Raw genomic sequence first — 23,167 nt, forward strand, 5'->3', positions numbered from 1 at the left:
TCAGCATCGACAAACCCTAAATGATGAAACCTTGGCTTCTATAGGGTGTCTCGGTGTCGATGAGAACCTAAATGATGTACGCTTAGGCTTTTAGGGTGCCTCGGCGACGACAAACCCTAAATGATAAAAGCTTAGCTTTTAGGATGCCTCGGTGTCGACAAACCCTAAATGATGAGACCATGATCTTGTTCCTTGACAATAACCAACTTTTTGACCAAACTTTTTTCCTATTTAGAGCGAAACATGGCCCACAGCGATGAGGCCGGCGGTTCGGGTGGCAAGCAATTCTGGGAGCTGTCCCAGGAGATGGAGGAACAACCTCACCGCTATGAGGATGCCGCAGAAGACACCGATCCTGACTACACAACCCCTAGTGGCGTCGGAGATGACACCACTGATGGTGCCGCCGAGGATGCCACAACTGATGATGGCGGCGCACGCATAGATGGCAGCCAACCGAAGAAGCAACGGAAGGACCGGCGCCCGAACGCGCTCCGCACCGTCAAGGAGGAATTTACTCAAGTGGACTCCGACAGGCATCCAGCGGAGCCCAAACATATAGTCAAGGGTTACTCGGTTCAGCTCGGGTGCATTCTCCGGAGCACCGTCTCGATCAACACCGAGAACCTTAGGCATAAGGACCGAGGGAATTTGCGCAACCTCCTCTTCATGAAGCTGCACAAACGATACAAGTTCCCCGCTGAATTTGAAAACACACGCCTCTCAGGGAATAAAGTGAACAGTGCCGCCCTCACGAGGATGAGCACGACCCTGTCTACTTGGAGAAGCGTGGTGAAGAGAATGATTGAGAAAGGTGATAGTTATGAGAAGATCAAGGCGAAAAATCCTTCGATCAGCGAAGAGGACTACAAGGAGTTCAAGATCAAGTGCGAGAGCCCCGCAACCTCCGAATCAAGTCAGTGGGGGAAAGAAATGCGGGAGTTGAACTTAGGGGAACACAAACTCGGTCCCGGCGGTTACAGAGTGGCGGAGCCTATATGGTACAAGGAGGACGCGAAGCGTGCCGAGCAAGGCCTACCGCCCTGCTTCGAGAAATACAGCAGTGACAAGCAGACCAGGAACTATGTCAGGGCCCGGTACAAGGAGGACCCGATAACAATGGAGCTTATCACGGATCCGAAGACCAGGGCGCTTGAGCTTGTTCTAGCGAAGGAGACTGAAAGCAGTAGCGTGGGGTCGTCTCAGAGCACCCCTGCTTGGGACAGCACTCTAAATAGGGCGTTGAACGTAATGAAAAACAAGGACAAGCTCACTAAGCCGTCGTCAGCTGGTCGTGTGGCTGGCAAAGGCTTGTCCACAAAATGGTCGTCATACTATACCGCTGGTGGGCGAAAGGAGAAAAAGACCAGCTCGGAAAGCCAGTCGCGCGAGGTTGAAGCACTCAAGGCACAAGTGATGCGGATTCCGGAGATTGTCCAAGAGCAAGTGCAACAACAACTGGGATCGACGCTCACCGGCATTATCCCTACCTTGATTCATGGGATAACGACGTGGATTGCGGGTGGCCAACAGGGGCCGCCCCCGATTCCCAGCTTCACGGCCAGCAACTCGCACAACGCGCAGGCGGCGCCATTGGTGTCTCCGGCAGCGGTGGTATTGGTGTCTCCGACGCCAGCACGGCCGGCATTGGAGCTTAATGCACCCGGGTGTACGCCGGCTGGCACCTCGCCAGCAAGCGGCCCCTCCGTCAGTTGCACGCCCGCCGTTGGCGGTGCCTCGACATTAGCCGAGCTCGATGCCATCATCACGGTAACTAATTAAGCCTCTCGGCCGAGGACTTCATCTCCTTGCCTTTGACTGGGCATCCCTGACGCCCTACATGTTTTCGCAGGGCACCGCCGATGTTCCGTGCACTCTCCTGCACTTCGTGAACGACGAGTTGGTCAATGTCGCCAAGGGCAAAATCGTTCAACCGGGCAACCCTGCGTTCCACGGTAAACCGATGCCACCCACCGTGTATAGGGTTCAACTGGTTTGGGTGCTGCCAGGCTGCAACGAGTTGTTACCTCCGATTCAACCCGCCGGGGCCGACGAAGATGATCTAATGACCCTCAGCGCCTGCCTAAGCTGGCCCCTGCTTTGGCCGAAGAGCCAGATTCGTTAGGGGGCGGGGCATACCACCCCAAATACAACACCGCCAGTCGTGCCGGCGCCAAGCCATGGCAAGACCGCCGCAACGCTATTGGACATGCCGGACATCCCTATGGCACAGGATCCGAACATGCATATGGCACATGATCTGGACGACGACGACAATGACGACGGCCGTACATTTAGCAATGTCGATAAGTACTTTGCCGAACATGGGTACAATGACGAATTCTGCGGGCCTCTTTCTCAAGAACCCAACCAAGACGGCCACGGTCTAGTTGGTACGGCGGAGAAACCCAGTTGCAACAGGCGTTGTCTGGCGTTCAGTTCTCAGGAGACGCCTCCAGCTGCCGACTTCACCGAGCCTCAGATAGCCGAGGTGCCAAATATTATCAGCCCCAACACACTCAAGAAGGCGGTCTGTGAGCAGAACTCGGTCCCATTACAACAGAAGAAGAAGGGACGGAAAAGAAAGAGTAACAAGGGTGCGAGCCAGCCGGCACCGAGTACGATCCGTGCTTAGGACGGGCCACCTTCACCTAAGGATATCTCGAGGAGGGTGCATGTGGCGGGTAGGGCGATGCTACCGACAAATATGCTCAATGCTGCAACCGGTGCTATGCGGAGTCTGCATGACATTGTTCTTTCTTTGGAGAAGCGGCGTCTTAGAGAGAATGATGTGGCATACCCAGTTTTCGTGGCCAATGTGCCAGAGGGCAAGGGCTTTGTGGATGGAGCCATCGGGGCTACAATCGTCCTGCGGTTTGATGACATCTTTGCTATGTTTAACCGTCATCCGCTGCACTACACCTTCGTTCGGCTGTTTTCGCTGAGTATGGAGATGCGGATCATTAGAGACAAGACCCCGGACATCGTGATAGTCGACCCCTTCTACATGCGTGCCAAGCTCTTGGGCAGCGCCGGGGACCGCCAAGTCGCGAGTTCACACCTCGAAGGCGTCATTCTGGCAAACCCAGATAAGGATAACTTCCTCGTGGCTTACTTTCCCGAGTAAGTCATCCCTTAACCGCCCCGTAACATATGATTTCTTAGATTTCGATCCTTCTTTTTTTCTAACATTCCGTGTTCTGTGCAGTGACACACATTGCACACTCATGCTCTTAAGCCTAAAATATTCCATGGCCATGTATTTCGACCCGAACCGTGACTCCAAGATAGACTACACAAATATCAAGAAAGTTCTTGATGATGTTCTCCCCGGCTACACCAAATCTCGAGGCACCTTCACCAGGGTAGTTCGTAAGTACGGCAAGCACGTGTTCACCCACAATACGAAGTTCTGCTGCGTCAAGCAGCCGCCTGGTGGTCAGAAGGATGCCTACTACGCCCTCCATCACATGCGAGCGATCATAAGGGACCATCATCACCTTCTGCTACCAGATAATCTCAAAGATTGGGCCGCGAGCTTGTCGGCAATCCAGGACGCGGACATCAGACAAGAATTCTTTCGCATCCAGTCGGAGTTTGCGGACATCATCCATCGAGATGTCCTTCATACCTCGGGGCAGTTCTACCTCAGATATCAACCGTCCAACAGTGAGATAGACGGAACGCTACAAATGCAGGGTGACAACGCCCGCGATTTCATGACCATCATGACAGACGGAGGCTTCATCCACGCTCCGGTCCCATGAGTCGAGTTGACAGTACTGATGCTATGTGTAGTTCTGAAACATTGATTGGCTCATGTTGTAATTAAACTTCAATGAACTTGTATGTCTCTTTGGTTTGGACAATCATTCAACTTAGATGTAATCGATGCTATTTATTAGTAGGACCATGAATCGTGCTATTAATGTCTTGCTTTCTTTTCCGATCCTTTTGTTGCATACTTATATATTGCTTATGTATTGTCTGTTGTTTGGCTTCTGCATACAGATGTCGTCGTATGTCGTGTACAAGGGTAAGGTTCCCGGAGTCTACGACGACTGGGAGGAGTGTCGGACACAGGTTCACCGTTTCAGCGGTAACAGTTACAAAGGGTACACCACTAGGGCGGAGGCGGAATCTAGATATGCCCACTATCTAGCGGGAGAGAGGAGGGAGCGTTGGAGGAACCGGATGAAGACCAGTTTCATCGCGATGATGCTCATCGTGATGACCGCAGCTCTCTTCTATGTGATGGTAGTTTAGATGATCGATATCGACTTGTAATGTGAAGACAAACTCGCTACTCGCGGTCTCGAGACTTGTAATGTTCTATCTTTGTTCGGTGTTTTGAATTCGGAGACTAATATGATGAATTGTATTCGGAGACTAATCTTCTATTGTATTTGATGAATCTGCTGTTGCTGTGTGCTGTTGTCTAAATTCTGTACAATAATATATTGTGTAACCTGTGAAAATATCAGAAATGAAAAAAAACAATCCTAATATTCATACTAGTGGCGCACCACACAAGACACTCATGGCGCACTGTGATAATCACACTAATGGCGCATCACCCACTAGTGCGCCATTAGTATGCCAAAGCACATGGGTACATATGGCCCCCTGGGAGGCATTCTAATGGCGCACTGTGGGCTATACTAATGGCGCACTACGTGGTGCGCCATTAGAACACCAGATACTAATGGCGCACCGGTGGTGCGCCATTAGAATTTAATTCTAATGGCGTGATGCTAGTGGCGCACCAGTAGTGCGCCATTAGTAGGCAAAACTGGTGCGCCACTAGCATGCCTTTTCCCAGTAGGGCTAGGTGTCATACCTAGTGCATCGGGTCCAATGAAAATCTTTTGTGACAATACTGGAGCAATTGCCTTAGCAAAGGAATCCAGATTTCACAAGAGAACCAAGCACATCAAAAGACACTTCAATTCCATCCGGGATTTAGTCCAGGTGGGAGACATAGAAATTTGCAAGATACATACGGATCTGATTGTTGCAGACCCCTTGACTAAGCCTCTTCCACGAGCAAAACATGATCAACACCAAAGCTCCATGGGTGTTAGAATCACTACTGTGTAATCCAGACTATTGACTCTAGTGCAAGTGGGAGACTGAAGGAAATATGCCCTAGAGGCAATAATAAAGTTATTATTTATTTCCTTATATCATGACAAATGTTTATTATTCATGCTAGAATTGTATTAACCGGAAACATAATACATGTGTGAATATATAGACAAATAGAGTGTCACTAGTATGCCTCTACTTGACTAGCTCGTTAATCGAAGATGGTTATGTTTCCTAACCATAGACATGAGTTGTCATTTGATTAACGGGATCATATCAATAGGAGAATGATATGATTGACATCACCCATTCTGTTAGATTAGCACACGATCGTTTAGTATGTTGCTATTGCTTTCTTCCTAACTTATACATGTTCTTATGACTATGAGATTATGCAACTCCCGTTTACCGGAGGAACACTTTGTGTGCTACCAAACGTCACAATGTAACTGGGTGATTATAAAGGTGCTCTACAGGTGTCTCCGAAGGTACTTGTTGGGTTGGCGTATTTCGAGATTAGGATTTGTCACTCCGATTGTTGGAGAGGTATCTCTGGGCCCTCTCGGTAATGCACATCACTTAAGCCTTGCAAGCATGGAAACTAATGAGTTAGTTGCGGGATGATGTATTACGGAACGAGTAAAGAGACTTGCCGGTAACGAGATTGAACTAGGTATTGAGATACCGATGATCGAATCTCGCGCAAGTAACATACCGATGACAAAGGGAACAACGTATGTTGTTATGCGGTCTGACCGATAAAGATCTTCGTAGAATATGTAGGAGCCAATATGAGCATCCAGGATCCGCTATTGGTTATTGACCGGAGACGTGTCTCGGTCATGTCTACATAGTTCTCGAACCCGTAGGGTCCGCACGCTTAACGTTACGATGACAGTTTTATTGTGAGTTTATGTGTTTTAATGCACTGAAGGTTGTTCGGAGTCCCAGATGTGATCATGGACATGACGAGGAGTCTCGAAATGGCCGAGACATGAATATTGATATATTGGGAGCCTATGTTTGGATATCGGAAGTGTTCCGGGTGAAATAGTGATTTTATCGGAGTATCGGAGGGGTTACCGGAACCCCACGGAGGCTATTGGGCCTTATGGGCCCAAGTGGAGGAAGAGGAGAGGCGGCCAAGGGGCAGCCGCGCGTCCCCCCCCCCCAAGTCCGAATTGGACAAGGAGGGGGGCGGCGCCCCCCCCCCCCCTTTCCTTTCCCCTCTCTCCTCCTCCCCCCCAAGTCCTAATACAACTAGGAAAAAGGAGGGGAGTCCTACTCCCGGTGGGAGTTGGACTCCTCCGGCGCGCCTCCTCCTATGGCCAGCCTCACCCCCCTTTGCTCCTTTATATATGGGGGCAGGGGGCACCCCATAGACACAACAATTGATCATTGATCTCTTAGCCGTGTGCGGTACCCCCCCCCCCCCCCTCCACCATAGTCCACCTTTATAATACTGTAGCGGTGCTTAGGCGAAGCCCTGTGTCGATAGAACATCAACATTGTCACCACGCCGTCGTGTTGACGAAACTCTCCCTCAACACTCGGCTGGATCGGAGTTCGAGGGACCTCATCGGGCTGAGCGTGTGATGAACTCGGAGGTGCCGTACGTTCGGTACTTGATCGGTTGGATCGTGAAGACGTACGACTACATCAACCGCATTGTGATAACACTTCCGCTTTCGGTCTACGAGGGTACGTGGACAACACTCTCCGCTCTCGTTGCTATGCATCACCATGATCTTGCGTGTGCGTAGGAATTTTTTTGAAATTACGACATTAACCAACATGAACATATCTACTAAAGGAGATTTGCTATGAGTTCATGGGCATGTATCAAGAAGGAAATGACAAGGACTTAAAGATGATCAGGTGCGGGCTTACAAAAATCTTTAACCCGGATCACAACCTGTCAAATTTGTTTTTTTGTTTATTTTGCAGGATCAGTTTAACATGGATAAATCCAAACTAAACTAGGGGCTAATGTCGGGGATATACCCCGCGGTATGAACCGGCCGGAAGTATGACCCAGCCAGACTTGGTGATTCACTGGTGACCCGCCCTGACTTGGCGACGCACTAAGTGACCCGCCCGGATCTCTCCACTCACTGATGACCCGGCCGAGCCAGGTGACTCATTGGTGACCCGGCCGGCAGAGCAGAGGAGCAACAAGACCCGGTGTCCCAAGCAGACGGTTCATGGAAGGCCGACTCGTATTATGGTGGGCCGGATTAAGAGGAAAGCATAAGGAATATTCCCTTACAGAGGAAGCAAGACTAGGACTCCACTTATAATAGAGTAATCCTAATCCTAATAGGACTAGTCAGGTAAACCGCCCCTTCAACATATCTAAGGAGGGGCAGGGCACCCCAAGAGGGACAAGATTCACAAGTTCCACAAGTTGGACAAGTTAGGTTTAGGCAATAGCTCTCGAGATAGAGAACTCTTGTAACCGTGATCATCATCATCAATATCAATGAAGCAGGATGTAGGCTTTTACCTCCACCGTGAGGGGCCGAACCTGGGTAAAACATCGCGTCTCTCATCCCGCTCAACCCATCTCAAGCTACCACATAGATGCGTTGGCCTCGCGACTAAGTCCTGACACGAAGGACATCTGCCGTGACAATTCCACGACAGGTTTCCCCTCTGGTCCTTAGCCTCCATGGCATGGGAGGGGCAAGAGCCCCTCCGAGATTGGATCTGTCTCTCTGTCTCTCTCTATTTCTACGTTCTCGTGTTCTGCCCTTTCACCATTTCGTATATATATGGAGATCCGTAACTCCGATTGGACTGAAACCTTTGCCGAGATATTTTCCTGAAAATTAGCTTTCTTGCGTCAAAAGAATAGCATCAACCGCCTTATGAGGGGCCCACGAGGGTCAGGGGTGCGCCCCCCTGCCTCGTGCCCCCTCGGGCACCGTCTCGCATGGATTCTTCTTCCCATATTTTCCAAACATTCCAAAAATATTCTCCGGCCGTTTTTATCCCGTTTGGATTCCGTTTGATATGGGGTTTCTGCAAAACATAAAACATGCAACAAATAGGAACTGGCACTGGGCACTGGATCAATATGTTAGTCCCCAAAAATAGTATAAAAAGTTGTCAAAAGTATATGAAAGTTGTATAATATTGGCATGGAACTATCAAAAATTATAGATACGTCTCCAACGTGTCTATAATTTTTGATTGTTCCATGCTATTATAGTATCAATCTTGGAAGTTTCATATACAATTGTATGCTATTTTATACCATTTTCTGGTACTAACCTATTAACCCCGTGCCTACTGCCACTTTCTGTTTTCTGCTTGTTTTATTTTCAAGGAAATTAGTACCAAGTTGAGTCCACACGTTATGAAAGTTTTTGATGATTTTTTCTGAACAAGAGAGACCCTCAAAGCTTCGGGAGCAGACCATACGAGAAGTGAGGAAATGACAAGAAAATGGTGTGTGTGCCCTGATGCCTTATGGGCCCCACGTGGCGCCATCTGACCTAATTCCGCATCCATAAATTCTCTAAATTCGGGAAACCAACATAGAACCACCCAAAACACTTTTTTGGTAGCCGCAAGTTTCTGTTCTTCCATGATCCCATCTGGAGGCCTTCTTCGATACTCTGTCAGAGGGGGAATCAGTCACGGGGGGCTTCTACATCATCATTGCTGCCCTACCGATGATGCATGAGTAGTTCACCACAGACCTACGTGTCCATAGTTAGTAGCTAGATTGTTTCTTTTCTCTCTTTGACCTTCAATACAATGTTCACCTCGTTCTTCTTGGAACTCTATCCGCTGTAATATTTTTTTGCGGTATGTTTGTTGGGATTTGACGAATTGTGAGTTTATGATCATATTATTCATGAATTTTAATTGAGTATTCTCTGAACTTTATTATGCATGATTGTAACTATTTGGGTGCCCTGTGCGTAGCTGAAACTATTTGTCGCGTTGTGCGAGAAATATGATTTTTGATTGCTACGTGGGCAGGGAAAACTGGGCTGACTTTACTGGGTCATAGCGCGCGTGGCCCACGCACGTAATCTGCAGAAATCATTTTTCCTTTCCTAACAAACGAAGAAAAAAGTTTAGTACCACTTCGGATAGAAAAAATATCTCTCGTATTTTTTAGATCTTCAACAAATTCGAAAAAACTAAATATATTCCAAAAAATTGGAATAATTTTTAAAATTCCGAAAAAAATAAGAATGACAACAAAATTTATATTGCAAACATTTTTTAGAATGAACACAATTTTTGAATTCATAACATGAACTACCGAATATATTTGGTAATGTGAACAATGTTTTTTGGAAATTCCATAGATTTTAAAACAAAGAAAGAACAAAAAAATTTGAACGGAACATTTCCTGAAATTCACATAAATTTGTTAAAAACATGAACCTTTATAGAAAATATGAACAGTTTTTAAGTTATGCACAATTTTTGAAAATTCAGAAGACTTTTATAAAATGTGCTTCTTCAATGCCAACATTACTTTCACATTTTGCACATATCGCTATAACAAAATAGTTTTCGAATTTGGAACATTTGTCAAATGCTTTTTTTATCTTTATTTTTTGGAAAATAACAACATTTTTTTGGGAAAATGGGAATATTTTTAAATTTTTGAACAACTATTGGCATGAGAAAAAAGTACAAACATTTTTTTAGAATAGGAACACATTTTTTAATTCATAACTTTTTATGAAATTTTAAATAAAAATTTAAATTGCAAATATTTTTTGAAAATTTTATATTTCATAAGAAAAGTAAAAAATAGACTTAGAAAGTGAAAAATGAAAAAGAAACAGGAACTACAAAGAGAAAAAACAGAAAAAGAAAAATTGGAACAGAACATGAGCAAAGATGGGCCGCCGAGTCTTGGGTGCCCTGTGCGTAGCTGAAACTATTTGTCGCATTGTGCGAGAAATATGATTTTTGATTGTTGCGTGGGCAGGGGAAACCGGGCTGACTTTACTGGGCCCTAGCGCGCGCGGCCCACACACGTAATTCTGCAGAAATCGTTTTTCCTTTGCTAACAGACGACGACAAAAGTTTAGTACCACCTCGGGTAGAAAAAAAAATTGATGGTGAACGGATGAAAAAATTGGAGAAACGCACCTTGCTTTATTAGTAGGTATACTTACTACCATAGATGCATGCTGGCTAGCTACTGGTACGCGTCGGTCCTAAACAAACGGTTTTTAACCCCTTTCCGTGACGGCATTTGGAACCGTCGCCATGTGAGTGTGTGCGATAGGGTGTCCTCCCCACACAACCCAGAAATCGTCGGGGATAAGCCCTCCTGGGACCTAGGGTGGGGCCGTGTGCGATCGGGTGAGGCATCGAAACCCAATCATTTCCATAGGTATGTACATCCCACACGGTAATCCAAGAAAATCATTTCTGTAGGTATGTACATCCCACACGGTGACTCCCAGAAAAACATTTCCATTCGTATGTATATCACACACAGTCAATCCAAGGAATACGTTTCAGTTCTTATGTACATCCCACACAGTCAATCCAAGGAATACGTTTCAGTTCTTATGTACATCCCACACAGTCAATCCAGGGAAAACATTCCAGTTCGTACGTACATCCCACACAGTCAATCCAGGGAAAAAATTTCCATTCACGTACATCCCACACAGTTTTATTTGTAGGCTCGTGTGTGAAAGGTGTAACTATCACACACGGTCTGCCTTGGTTAACTGTTTGCTTTTATCAACTATATCACACACGATTTGATGAAGAAAACTGTGTGGCATTGGGCTATCCATCGCAAGCGCTTTTACTGCTAGAATCGTTTGCAAAGGTCCATGACACATTTAGCAGGTTTCTTAGCTTACAACTAATAATTCCTGTATTACGGAAATTCACATTTCATATCGAACAACTGTTTGCAAATTTCATATCAGGCACATAAATATATTATAACATCACAGTACGGTAGCTACATGAAAACAACACGGTACAACATATAGCTAGTTCAACTTCATAAGAACAATATATTCATTTCCCTAATCGAGATCATCCAGGCTTGTCTTATCCACCTTTGCTTTCAGCTCAGTAAGAACCTATTTTGCACAGGCCAATTGGGAAATTGCCTCCTCCTTCGCCAACACCATCTTAGCAAAGTCTGATTTAAAAAATCTGAGCTCATTCTCCACCTTCAACTTTTTATCCCGCATCTTCAAATATTCTTCAGCGTTGACAAGAGTTTATCTAAGCCTACGTCTGTTCTCTTCCTCATACATGCTCCAGAGGTTCGCTAGGCGCATCTTCAAAGACTGTGGCCGCTCTTGATCAACCCACTCCAAGTAAGAACACTTCCATTCATCCTATAATATTTAAAACTAGATTAGTAACAATTGTAGGGGAAATGGGTTTATAGAAACATAGAAAATCACCAATGCTTATTTTGAAAACCTGAAGAAACATGCTAATTATGACATATCTTCTCAAAAAGATCAAAGTGCAAATGAAATAATTGGTACTGAGACAAGAACCAAATTCTGGAACATCAGAAGCTATAATTAACTACAACGATGCTACAAGTTCTTACTCATGTACAAATTGAACATTTTATGAGGAAGGTAAATATAACTACAATAGCATAGCGACAGTGTTTGGATGACAGCAAATTGATACTAACACGTGTGTACATGCACAATTTTAGTAACATAGAGCTAATAGCACTAAGGTTGTCCACTATGTATGCCAAAACTGGGGTAAATACAACTGTTGCTACATCTCGCACCGGTGCCCTACACTGGCGAACCGATGTAGCGGGAAAAAATAGGGCCCCGGACTCCGGAGCACGTAGTTGCTCCGATGCCCAGTTCCTTCGTGCCATAAAGATCTAGTATTTTACTGCTTGGATGCTCGGATGTGTGGACCAAAGTTGGTTGCACAAACTGCTGAAGCGGTGCCAAAAAAATTTCTAATGGCATCGCTGATGAGATGGCAACAATTTAAGATACTAGGTACAAACTGTGACACTGTCTTAGGATGTGTTTGGTTTGAAGGTGTTGTATGAATGGGTTGGGACCATGACAGTGTGTGAATCACATCTAACAAATGATTTGTAACAACGAAAGAGGGTCTAACCTTCTCTGCACATGCCGGAAACTTCCTCCCACTGTCCACAGAATCAAACGCCACTAGATTCACGCATTGAGATTGATGGTGACAACGAGCAGATAGATCTTCAGCCACCCCGCTCCATTCATTGCCACTGATGGTCCTAGGGACCTACAAGAGGAAGAAATGACTCAAATCCACCACCGGGTAAAAATCATTCATTCCAAATCATAGCCCGAGAGAGAGAAGAGAGGCCTACCCGGGTGGTGAAGGAGTCGTCGCTGGAGGAGGAACCGCTGGAGAGGTCTTTGAAGAAGATCATGGCGACCTCGGCGGTAGGACGTGAAATGGCGAGAGCGAGGAAGCGGCTATAGCTTACGGAGGAAGGAAGGAGGAAACAGGGGAAATGTGACTTGTGGTCGGGGAGAAAAGGTGGTGGGGAAGGGGGAAGGGGGGCGGGGGTAGATATTTTCGGTAGGCCAAAATTTTTGAAATGTGGAGGGAAACTTTACGCGCAGTGCTGCCGGACCTTTGACTTTGAACGATTGTGTGCATCGCAAATGATTCTTCTGCTTTACACGCATGGGATGAGTTTGATAATTCAAATTTTGGTGGAAATTTCCCCAGGTACGTCATTGCATAATTTAACATCGATTGCTAATTTGGGCACACAAAAGAGCATATAGCTGACAGACCACACTTACTTAATCGAGCAATTTTAGTAATTAAACAGAGCCAATTGACCTAAACATTGCTCTAACAAAAGACCAACATTAAAAACAAAGCCTAAGTACGCATAATTTTAACAAATCGGCCGCCGCACCGGCCTATGCATCACCGGTGTGAGATGAGACGTCGATGACTTGTCCTGGTGAGTTGCCGCCGTTGGTGGACTCCGCGTCCCCCCTTCTGAAGTCGACCGCGTCCTTGTCCTCGTCCTCGACACTGCCCTCAAGGTTGTAGTACTCGTAGTAGTGGCTGCGCCAGAGCTCATGTTGGTACTCCACCGTCGATTCCTCGACGGATAGACTATTCTCTACCTCGACCTCGGCCACGTGCAACTCCTCCTCCCGTCGCTCCTCGATCTCCGCCGCCTCCTGCATCTCCAGCTCCCGCTCGGCGACCTCATGAGGAAGCAGGTGCTCCATGGCCACCGCCGCTTTTTCAGACGTGGGTTGCATGCTGGAGTCTGAGGTGGCCTGGAATATCTTGGTGTGTGCATCCTCGATCTTGGCATGGATGGCCTCGAACCGGGCCAGGGCGACATCGGTGGCACGGACGGCAGCTCGAGTGCTCTCGGCGTTTGTAGCCGCCATTGCAGCAGGAGCTGCAGCTGCCCTGTCGGCTGCCGCAGACGCCCTCCCGGCGAAAGCGGCCACACTCAATGTGGATGCGGCGGCACTCTCGGCGTAGGCGGCCGTGCTCTCGGCATAGGCGGCGGCGCTCGGGGGGGGGGGGGGGGGGGGATGCGACCATCGTACGGGCCTTCACGAAGCGTTTCCACGGCGTCATATTTGCAAGAAGGGGTGCGAGAATGAGGGTCGGGATTCGTGGATTCGGGGGTTGCCGGCACTGGAGCAGACAAGTCGGCGAAGCTTAAGGAGGAAGACTTAAATAGACCCAGATATTTTCATCGCAAACGGTTCCTAGAAAAAAACTTGGTGTGATGTTGTAGATATTTTTTATTAGCTGTGAAAGACGTGTATGGAGTACAGTGGCAACGAATGGTGTTTTAAATGTACGAGAAATTTTGTAGTACTAATACAACTGTCATGTCAAATTTTGGAAAATTTCATGGGTCATTTGACCTTTTAATACATTTAAGTGATTTTCTAGCCATTTAATGATCGTAATTGAAATTTGAACTACATGTGCATGCAACAGCTAACCATAACGGTTTGAAAACTCATATTTTGTGTATTTGTGTGCGATTTAATTCCATGTGTACTAAATTGGAAGGAATTTCTAGACATATTGGTCTAACGGCTATGACAGAATTAAGCATGGAGTGACATGGCATTTCAATTCCAAAAAATAAAAAATGATTAGAAAAACATGAAACCTTGGTTGATGTAATGTAAGGCCACCAAGATGATGCGGAAAAAATTTTGGCATGTTTGAAAAAAGTTTGGACACACACCCCTCACAAAACCGGAGCAACTCACTAGAAGGCTCGTGGTTCCGAGAGGGAACAATGCATGTTTGATGATGAATGGGAGATAGCTTCCTCTTATGACCTTCAATTTTTTTCTATGTCTAACGTGCACTACTACAACTGTAATGTGAAATTTTTGAAAATTCTAGGGGTCATTTGACCTTTTAAAGACATTTAATTGAATTTATAGCCATTTAATGACCGTAATTCAAATTTGAACTACATCTACATGCAACGCCTAACCAGATTGGTTTGAAAAATCATATCTATGTACTTGTGTGCGAGTTAATTCCATGTGCAGTAAATTAGAAGGATTTTCAAACATATTGGTCTCACGACATGGACACACGCATACGTATGCATGGAGTGACATGACATTTTAATTCCCAAAAATAAAAAATGATCAGAAAAACATGAAACCTTGGTTGATGTAATGTCATGCCACCAAGATGATGTGGCAAAGAAATTGGCATGTTTGACGAAAGTTTGGACACACACCCCTCACAAACCGGAGCAACTCACTAGAAGGCTCGTGGTTCCGAGAGGGAACAATGCATGTTTGAGGACGAACAGGAGATAGCTTCCTCTTACGGCCTTCAATTTTTTCTATGTCTAACATGCACTACTACAACTGTAATGTGAAATTTTTGAAAATTCTAGAGGTCATTTGACTTTTTAAAGACATTTAACTGAATTTCTAGCCATTTAATGACCGTATTTTAAATTTTAACTACATCTATATGCAATGCCTAACCAAAACGTTTTGAAATCATATTTATGTACTTGTGTGCGAGTTGATTCCATGTGCAGTAAATTAGCAGGAATTTTGAAGCATATAGGTCTCACGACATGGACACGTGCATACGTATGCATGGAGTGACATGGCATTTTAATTCCAAAAAATAAAAAAATGATCAGAAAAACATTAAACCTTGGTTGATGTAATGTCATGCCACCAAGATGATGTGGTAAAGGAATTGGCATATTTGACGAAAGTTTGGACACACACCCCTCACAAACCGGAGCAAGTCACTAGAAGGCTTGTGGTTCCGAGAGGGAACAATGCATGTTTGATCACGAACGGGAGATAGCTTCCCCTTACGGCCTTCAATTTTTTTCTACGTCTAACGTGCACTACTACAACTGTAATGTGATTTTTTTGAAAATTCTAGGGGTCATTTGACCTTCTAAAGACATTTAAGTGAATTTCTAGTCATTTAATGATCGCAATTCAGATTTGAACTACATCTACATGCAACCCCTAACCAAAATGGTTTGAAAAATCATATCTATGTACTTGTGTGTGAGTTAATTCCATCTGTAGTAAATTAGAAGGAATTTTCAAACAAGTTAGTCTCACGACATGGACACATGCATACGTATGCATGGAGTGACATGGCATTTTAATTCCAAAAAATAAAAAAATGATCAGAAAAACATGAAACTTTGGTTGATGTAATGTCATGCCACCAAGATGATGTGGTAAATAAATTGGCTTGTTTGACGAAAGTTTGGACACACACCCCTCACAAACCGGAGCAACTCACTAGAAGGCTCGTGGTTTCGGGAGGGAATAATGCATGTTTGATGACGAAGGGGAGATAGCTTCTTCCTACGGCCTTCAATTTTTTTTTCTACATCTAACGTGCACTACTACAACTGTAATGTGAAATTTTTGAAAATTCTAGGGGTCATTTGACCTTTTAAAGGCATTTAAGTGAATTTCTAGCCATTTGATGACCGTAATTTAAATTTGGACTACATCTACATTAGCCTAACCAAAACGGTTTGAAAAATCATATCTATGTACTTGTGTGAGAGTTAATTTCATGTGCAGTAAATTAGAAGGAATTTTCAAACATATTGGTCTCACGACATGGACACATGCATACGTATGCATGGAGTGACATGACATTTTAATTCCAAAAATTAAAAAATGGTCAGAAAAACATGAAACCTTGGTTAATTTAATGTCATGCCACCAAGATGATGTGGTAAAGAAATTGACATGTTTGACGAAAGTTTGGACACACACCACTCATAAACCAGAGCAACACACTAGAAGGCTCATGGTTCCGAGAGGGAACAATGCATGTTTGATGACGAACGGGAGATAGCTTCCTCTTACGGCCTTCAATTTTTTTCCACGTCTAACATGCACTACTACAACTATAATGTAATTTTTTTGAAAATTCTAGGGGTCATTTGACCTTTTAAAGACATTTAAGTGATTTTCTAGCCATTTAATGTTCATAATTCAAATTTGAACTACATCTACATGCAACGCCTAACCAAAACGGTTTGAAAAATCATATCTATGTACGTGCGTGCGAGTTAATTCCATGTGCTATAAATTAGAAGGAATTTTCAAACATATTGGTCTCACGACATGGCCATATGCATATGTATGCATGGAGTGACATGGCATTTTAATTCCAAAAAATAAAAAAATGATCAAAAACACATGAAACCTTGGTTGATTTAATGTCATGCCACCAAGATGAAGTGGTAAAAAACTGGCCTGTTGGACGAAAGTTTGGACACACACCCCTGCTACCTCTTGAGCACTGCGTTGGTTTTCCCCGAAGAGGAAGGGATGATGCAGCAAAGTAGTGTAAGTATTTCCCTCAGTTTTTGAGAACCAAGGTATCAATCCAGTAGGAGGCTACGCGCGAGTCCCTCGTACCTGCACAAAACAAATAAATCCTCACAACCAACGCGAATAGGGGTTGTCAATCCCTACACGGCCACTTACGAGAGTGAGATCTGATAGATATGATAAAGATAATTTTTTTGGTATTTTTATGATAAAGATGCAAAGTAAAATAAAGGCGAAGTAAAAAGCAAAGGAAATAACTAAGTAGTAGGAGATTAATATGATAAAGATAGACCCGGGGGCCATAGGTTTCACTAGTGGCTTCTCTCGAGAGCATAAGTATTCTACGGTGGGTGAACAAATTACTGTTGAGCAATTAACAGAATTGAGCATAGTTGTGAGAATATCTAGGTATGATCATGTATATAGGCATCACGTCTGAGACAAGTAGACCGACTCCTGCCTGCATCTACTACTATTACTCCAATCATCGACCGCTATCCAGCATGCATCTAGAGTATTAAGTTAAAAACAGAGTAACGCCTTAAGCAAGATGACATGATGTAGAGGGATAGACTCATGCAATATGATGAAAACCCCATCTTGTTATCCTCGATGGCAACAATACAATACGTGCCTTGCTGCCCCTACTGTCACTGGGAAAGGACACCGCAAGATTGAACCCAAAGCTAAGCACTTCTCCCATTGCAAGAAAGATCAATCAAGTAGGCCATACCAAACTGATAATTCAAAGAGACTTGCAGAGATAACCAATCATACATAAAAGAATTCAGAGAATATGCAAATATTATTCATAGATAGACTTGATCATAAACCCACAATTCATCGGTCTCAACAAACACACCGCAAAAAGAAGATTACATCGAATAGTTCTCCACAAGAGAGGGGGAGAACATTGTATTGAGATCCAAAAAGAGAGAAGAAGCCATCTAGCTAATAACTATGGACCCGTAGGTCTGAGGTAAACTACTCACACTTCATCGGAGAGACTATGGTGTTGATGTAGAAGCCCTCCGTGATCGATGCCCCCTCCGGTGGAGCTCCGGAACAGGCCCCAAGATGGGATCTCGTGGATACAGAAAGTTGCGGCGGTGGAATTAGGTTTTTGGGTTCGTATCGGATCGTGGGTACGTAGGTATATATAGGAGGAAGGAGTACGTCGGTGGAGCAACAGGGGGGCATGAGTGTGGAGGGCGCGCCTAGGGGTAGGCGCGCCCCCCTACCTTGTGGCCTCCTCTTTTGTGTCTTAACTTAGGGTCCAAGTCTCCTGGGTCTTGTTCGTTGAGAAAATCACGTTCCCGAAGGTTTCATTCCGTTTGGACTCCGTTTGATATTCATTTTCTTCGAAACCCTAAAACAGGCAAAAACATCAATTCTGGGGTGGGCCTCCGGTTAATAGGGTAGTCCCAAAAATAATTTAAAAGTGGGTAATAAAGCCCAATAATGTCCAAAACAGTAGATAATATAGAATGGAGCAATAAAAAATTATAGATACGTTGGAGACGTATCAAGCATCCCCAAGCTTAATTCCTGCTCGTCCTCGAGTAGGTAAATGATTAAAACAGAATTTTTGATGGGGAGTGCTACTTGGCATAATGTTAATGTAATTCTTCTTAATTGTGGTATGAATATTCAGATCTGAAAGATTCGAGACAAAAGTTTAATATTTACATAAAAATAATATTACTTCAAGCATACTATCAAAGTAATTATGTCTTCTCAAAATAACATGGCCAAAGAAAGTTATCCCTACAAAATCATATAGTCTGGCTATTCTCCATCTTCACCACACAAAATATTTAAATCATGCACAACCCTGATGACAAGCCAAGCAATTGTTTCATACTTTTGAAATTCTCAAAACTTTTTCAATTTTCACGCAATACATGAGCGTGAGCCGTGGACATAGCACTATAGGTGGAATAGAACGGTGGTTGTGGAGAAGACAAAAAGGAGAAGATAGTCTCACATCAACTAGGCATATCAACGGGCTATGGAGATGCCCGTCAATAGATATCAATGTGAGTGAGTAGGGATTGCCATGCAACGGATGCACTAGAGCTATGAGTGTATGAAAGCTCAAGAAGAAACTAAGTGGGTGTGCATCCAACTTGCTTTCTCATGAAGACCTAGGGCAATTTGAGGAAGCCCGTCATTGGAATATACAAGCCAAGTTCTATAATGAAAAATTCCCACTAGTATATGAAAGTGATAACATGAGAGACTCACTACTATGAATATCATGGTGCTACTTTGAAGCACGAGTGTGGTAAAAGGATAGTAATATTGTCCCTTCTCTCTTTTTCTCTCATTTTTTCATTTTTTTTATTTGGGCCTTCTCTCTTTTTTTATGGCCTCTTTTCTTTCTCTTTATTTTTCTTCTGGAGTCTTATCCCGACTTGTGGGGGAATCATAGTCAACATCATCCTTTCCTCACTGGGACAATTCTCTAATAATGATGATCATCACACTTTTATTTTTCTTACAACTCAAGAGTTGCAACTCGATACTTAGAACAAAATATGACTCTATATGAATGCCTCTGGCGGTGTACCGGGATATGTAATGACTCATGAGTGACATGTATGAAAGAATCATGAACGGTGGCTTTGCCACAAATACGATGTCGACTACATGATCATGCTAAGAAATATGGCAATGATGCAGTGTGTCATAATAAATGGAGCGGTGGAAAGTTGCATGGCAATATATCTCAGAATGGCTATGGAAATGACATAATAGGTAGGTATGGTGGTTGTTTTGAGGAAGGTATATGGTGGGTGTATGATACCAGCGAAAGGTGCGCGGTATTAGAGAGGCTAGCAAAGGTGGAATGGTGAGAGTGCGTATAATCCATGGACTCAACATTAGTCATAAAGAACTCATATACTTATTGCAAAAATCTACAAGTTATCAAAGCAAAGTATTACGCGCATGCTCCTAGGGGGATAGATTGGTAGGAAAAGACCATCGCTCGTCCCGACCGCCACTCATAAGGAAGACAATCAAAAAATAAATCATGCTCCGACTTCATCACATAACGGTTCACCATACGTGCATGCTACGGGAATCACAAACTTTAACACAAGTATTCATCAAATTCACAATTACTCTACTAGCACAACTTTAATATCACCATCTTCATATCTCAAAACAATTATCAAGCATCAAACTTCTCATAGTATTCAACACACTCATAAGAAAGTTTTATTATTAATCTTGTATACCAAGCATATTAGGATTTTAAGCAAATTACCATGCTATTTAAGACTCTCAAAATAATCTAAGTGAAGCATGAGAGATCAATAGTTTCTATAAAACAAATCCACCACCGTGCTCTAAAAGATATAAGTGAAGTAATAGTGCAAAACTATACAACTCAAAAGATATAAGCGAAGCACATAGAGTATTCTAACAAATTCCAAATCATATATGGATCTCTCAAAAGGTGTGTAAAGCAAGGATGATTGTGGTAAACTAACAAATAAAGACTCAAATCATACAAGATGCTCCAAGCAAAACACATATCATGTGGTGAATAAAAATATAGCTCCAAGTAAAGTTACCGATAAAAGTAAACGAAAGAGGGGATGCCTTCCGGGGCATCCCAAAGCTTTAGCTTTTAGGTGTCCTTAGATTATCTTGGGGGTGCCATGGGCATACCCAAGCTTAGGCTCTTGCCACTACTTGTTCCATAATCCATCAAATCTTTACCCAAAACTTGAAAACTTCACAACACAAAACTTAAAGTAGAAAATCTCGTGAGCTCCGTTAGCGAAAGAAAATAAAAGACCACTTCAAGATACTGTAATGAACTCATTCTTTATTTATATTGGTGTTATACCTACTGTATTACAACTTCTCTATGGTTTATAAACTATTTTACTAGCCATAGATTCATCAAAATAAGCAAACAACACACGAAAAACAGAATCTGTCAAAAACAGAATAGTCTGTAGTAATATGTAGCTAGCGCAAGATCTGGAACCCCAAAAATTCTAAAATAAATTTCTGGACGTGAGAATTTATCTATTAATAATATTCAAAAATAATTAACTAAATATCACTTTCCAAATAAAAATGGCAGTAGTTCTCGTGAGAGCTAAAGTTTCTGTTTTTTACAGCAAGTGTAACAAGACTTTCCCCAAGTCTTCCCAACGGTTCTACTTGGCACATACACTAATTAAACACAAAAAACACAAACAAAACACATGATAGATAAATTATTTATTACTAAAAAGGATCAAAAAACAAGGAATAAAAATAAAATTAGGTTGCCTCCCAACAAGCGCTATCGTTTAACGCCCCTAGCTAGGCATAACAAACAAGGATAGATCTAGGTATTGCCATCTTTGGTAGGCAATCCATAAGTGGCTCTCATAATAGATTCATAAGGTAATTTAATTTTCTTTATAGGAAAGTGTTCCATGCCTTTCCTTAATGGAAATTGTAATCTAATATTTCCTTCCTTCATATTAATAATTGCACCAATCGTTCTAAGGAAAGGTCTACCAAGAATAATAGGACATGAAGGATTGCAATCTATGTCAAGAACAATAAAATCTACGGGCACATAATTCCTATTTGCAACAATAAGGACATCATTAATTCTTCCCATAGGTTTCTTAATAGTGGAATCCGCAAGGTGCAAATTTAAAGAACAATCATCAAAATCACGGAAACCTAACAAATCACACAAAGTCTTTGGAATCGTGGAAACACTAGCACCCAAATCACATAAAGCATAGCATTTATGATCTTTAATTTTAATTTTAATAGTTGGTTCCCACTCATCATAAAGCTTTCTAGGGATAGAAACTTCCAATTCAAGTTTTTCTTCATAAGATTGCATCAAGGCATCAACAATATGCTTAGTAAACACTTTATTTTGACTATAAGCATGAGGAGAATTTAGAACGGATTGTAACAAGGAAATACAATCAATCAAAGAGCAATTTTCATAGTTAAACTCCTTAAAATCCATAATAGTGGGTTTAGCAACATCTAGGGTTTTAATTTCTTCAATCCCACTTTTATCAATTTTAGCATCAAGATCAACAAATTCCGAATTCTTGGAACGCCTTCTAGGTAAAGGTGGATCATATTCAGTCCCATCATTATCAAGATTCATATGGAAAAACAAAGATTTAATAGGGGACACATCAATAACTTTTAGATCTTCATCATTATTTTCATAGGAACTAGAAGAACACGCTCTTATATGTTGGAAATATGCCCTGGAGGCAATAATAAATTGGTTATTATTATATTTCCTTGTTCATGAGAATCGTTTATTATCCATGCTAGAATTGTATTGATAGGAAACTCAGATACATGTGTGGATACATAGACAACACCATGTCCCTAGTAAGCCTCTAGTTAAATAGCTTGTTGATCAATAGATGGTTACGGTTTCCTGACCATGGACATTGGATGTCGTTGATAACGGGATCACATCATTAGGAGAATGATGTGATGGACAAGACCCAATCCTAAGCCTAGCACAAAGATCATGTAGTTCGTATGCTAAAGCTTTTCTAAATGTCAAGTATCATTTCCTTAGACCATGATATTGTGCAACTCCCGGATACCGTAGGAATGCTTTGGGTGTGCCAAACGTCACAACGTAACTGGGTGGCTATAAAGGTGCACTACGAGTATCTCCGAAAGTGTCTGTTGGGTTGGCACGAATCGAGACTGGGATTTGTCACTCCGTGTGACGGAGAGGTATCTCTGGGCCCACTCGGTAGGACATCATCATAATGTGCACAATGTGACCAAGGAGTTGATCATGGGATGATGTGTTACGGAACGAGTAAAGAGACTTGTCGGTAACGAGATTGAACAATGTATCGGATACCGACGATCGAATCTCGGGCAAGTACAATACCGCTGGACAAAGGGAATTGAATACGGGATTGATTGAATCCTCGACGTCGTGGTTCATCCGATGAGATCATCGTGGAACATGTGGGAGCCAACATGGGTATCCAGATCCCGCTGTTGGTTATTGACCGGAGAGTCGTCTCGGTCATGTCTGCATGTCTCCCGAACCCGTAGGGTCTACAGACTTAAGGTTCGGTGACGCTAGGGTTGTAGAGATATTAGTATGCGGTAACCCGAAAGTTGTTCGGAGTCCTGGATGAGATCCCGGACGTCACGAGGAGTTCCGGAATGGTCCGGAGGTAAAGATTTATATATAGGAAGTCCTATTT

The 23,167-nt window shown here is 43.3% G+C and overlaps 1 protein-coding gene across 1 annotated transcript in view; it reads left to right on the plus strand.

The window, feature by feature from the left end:
* Positions 1–243: 243 nt before the first annotated feature.
* The window catches only part of LOC147972853 (uncharacterized), a 29,957-nt gene continuing 7,033 nt past the window's right edge, over positions 244–23,167 (plus strand). The window contains exon 1 of the mRNA XM_087524475.1: positions 244–1,033. Within this exon, the coding sequence (XP_087380601.1) occupies positions 244–1,033 (790 nt within the window). The remainder of the gene's footprint in view (positions 1,034–23,167) is intronic.

This window comes from Triticum urartu, chromosome 5A (genome assembly GCF_056163025.1).
Source record: "Triticum urartu cultivar PI428250 chromosome 5A, HENAU_Tu73, whole genome shotgun sequence".
NCBI lineage: Eukaryota > Viridiplantae > Streptophyta > Magnoliopsida > Poales > Poaceae > Triticum > Triticum urartu.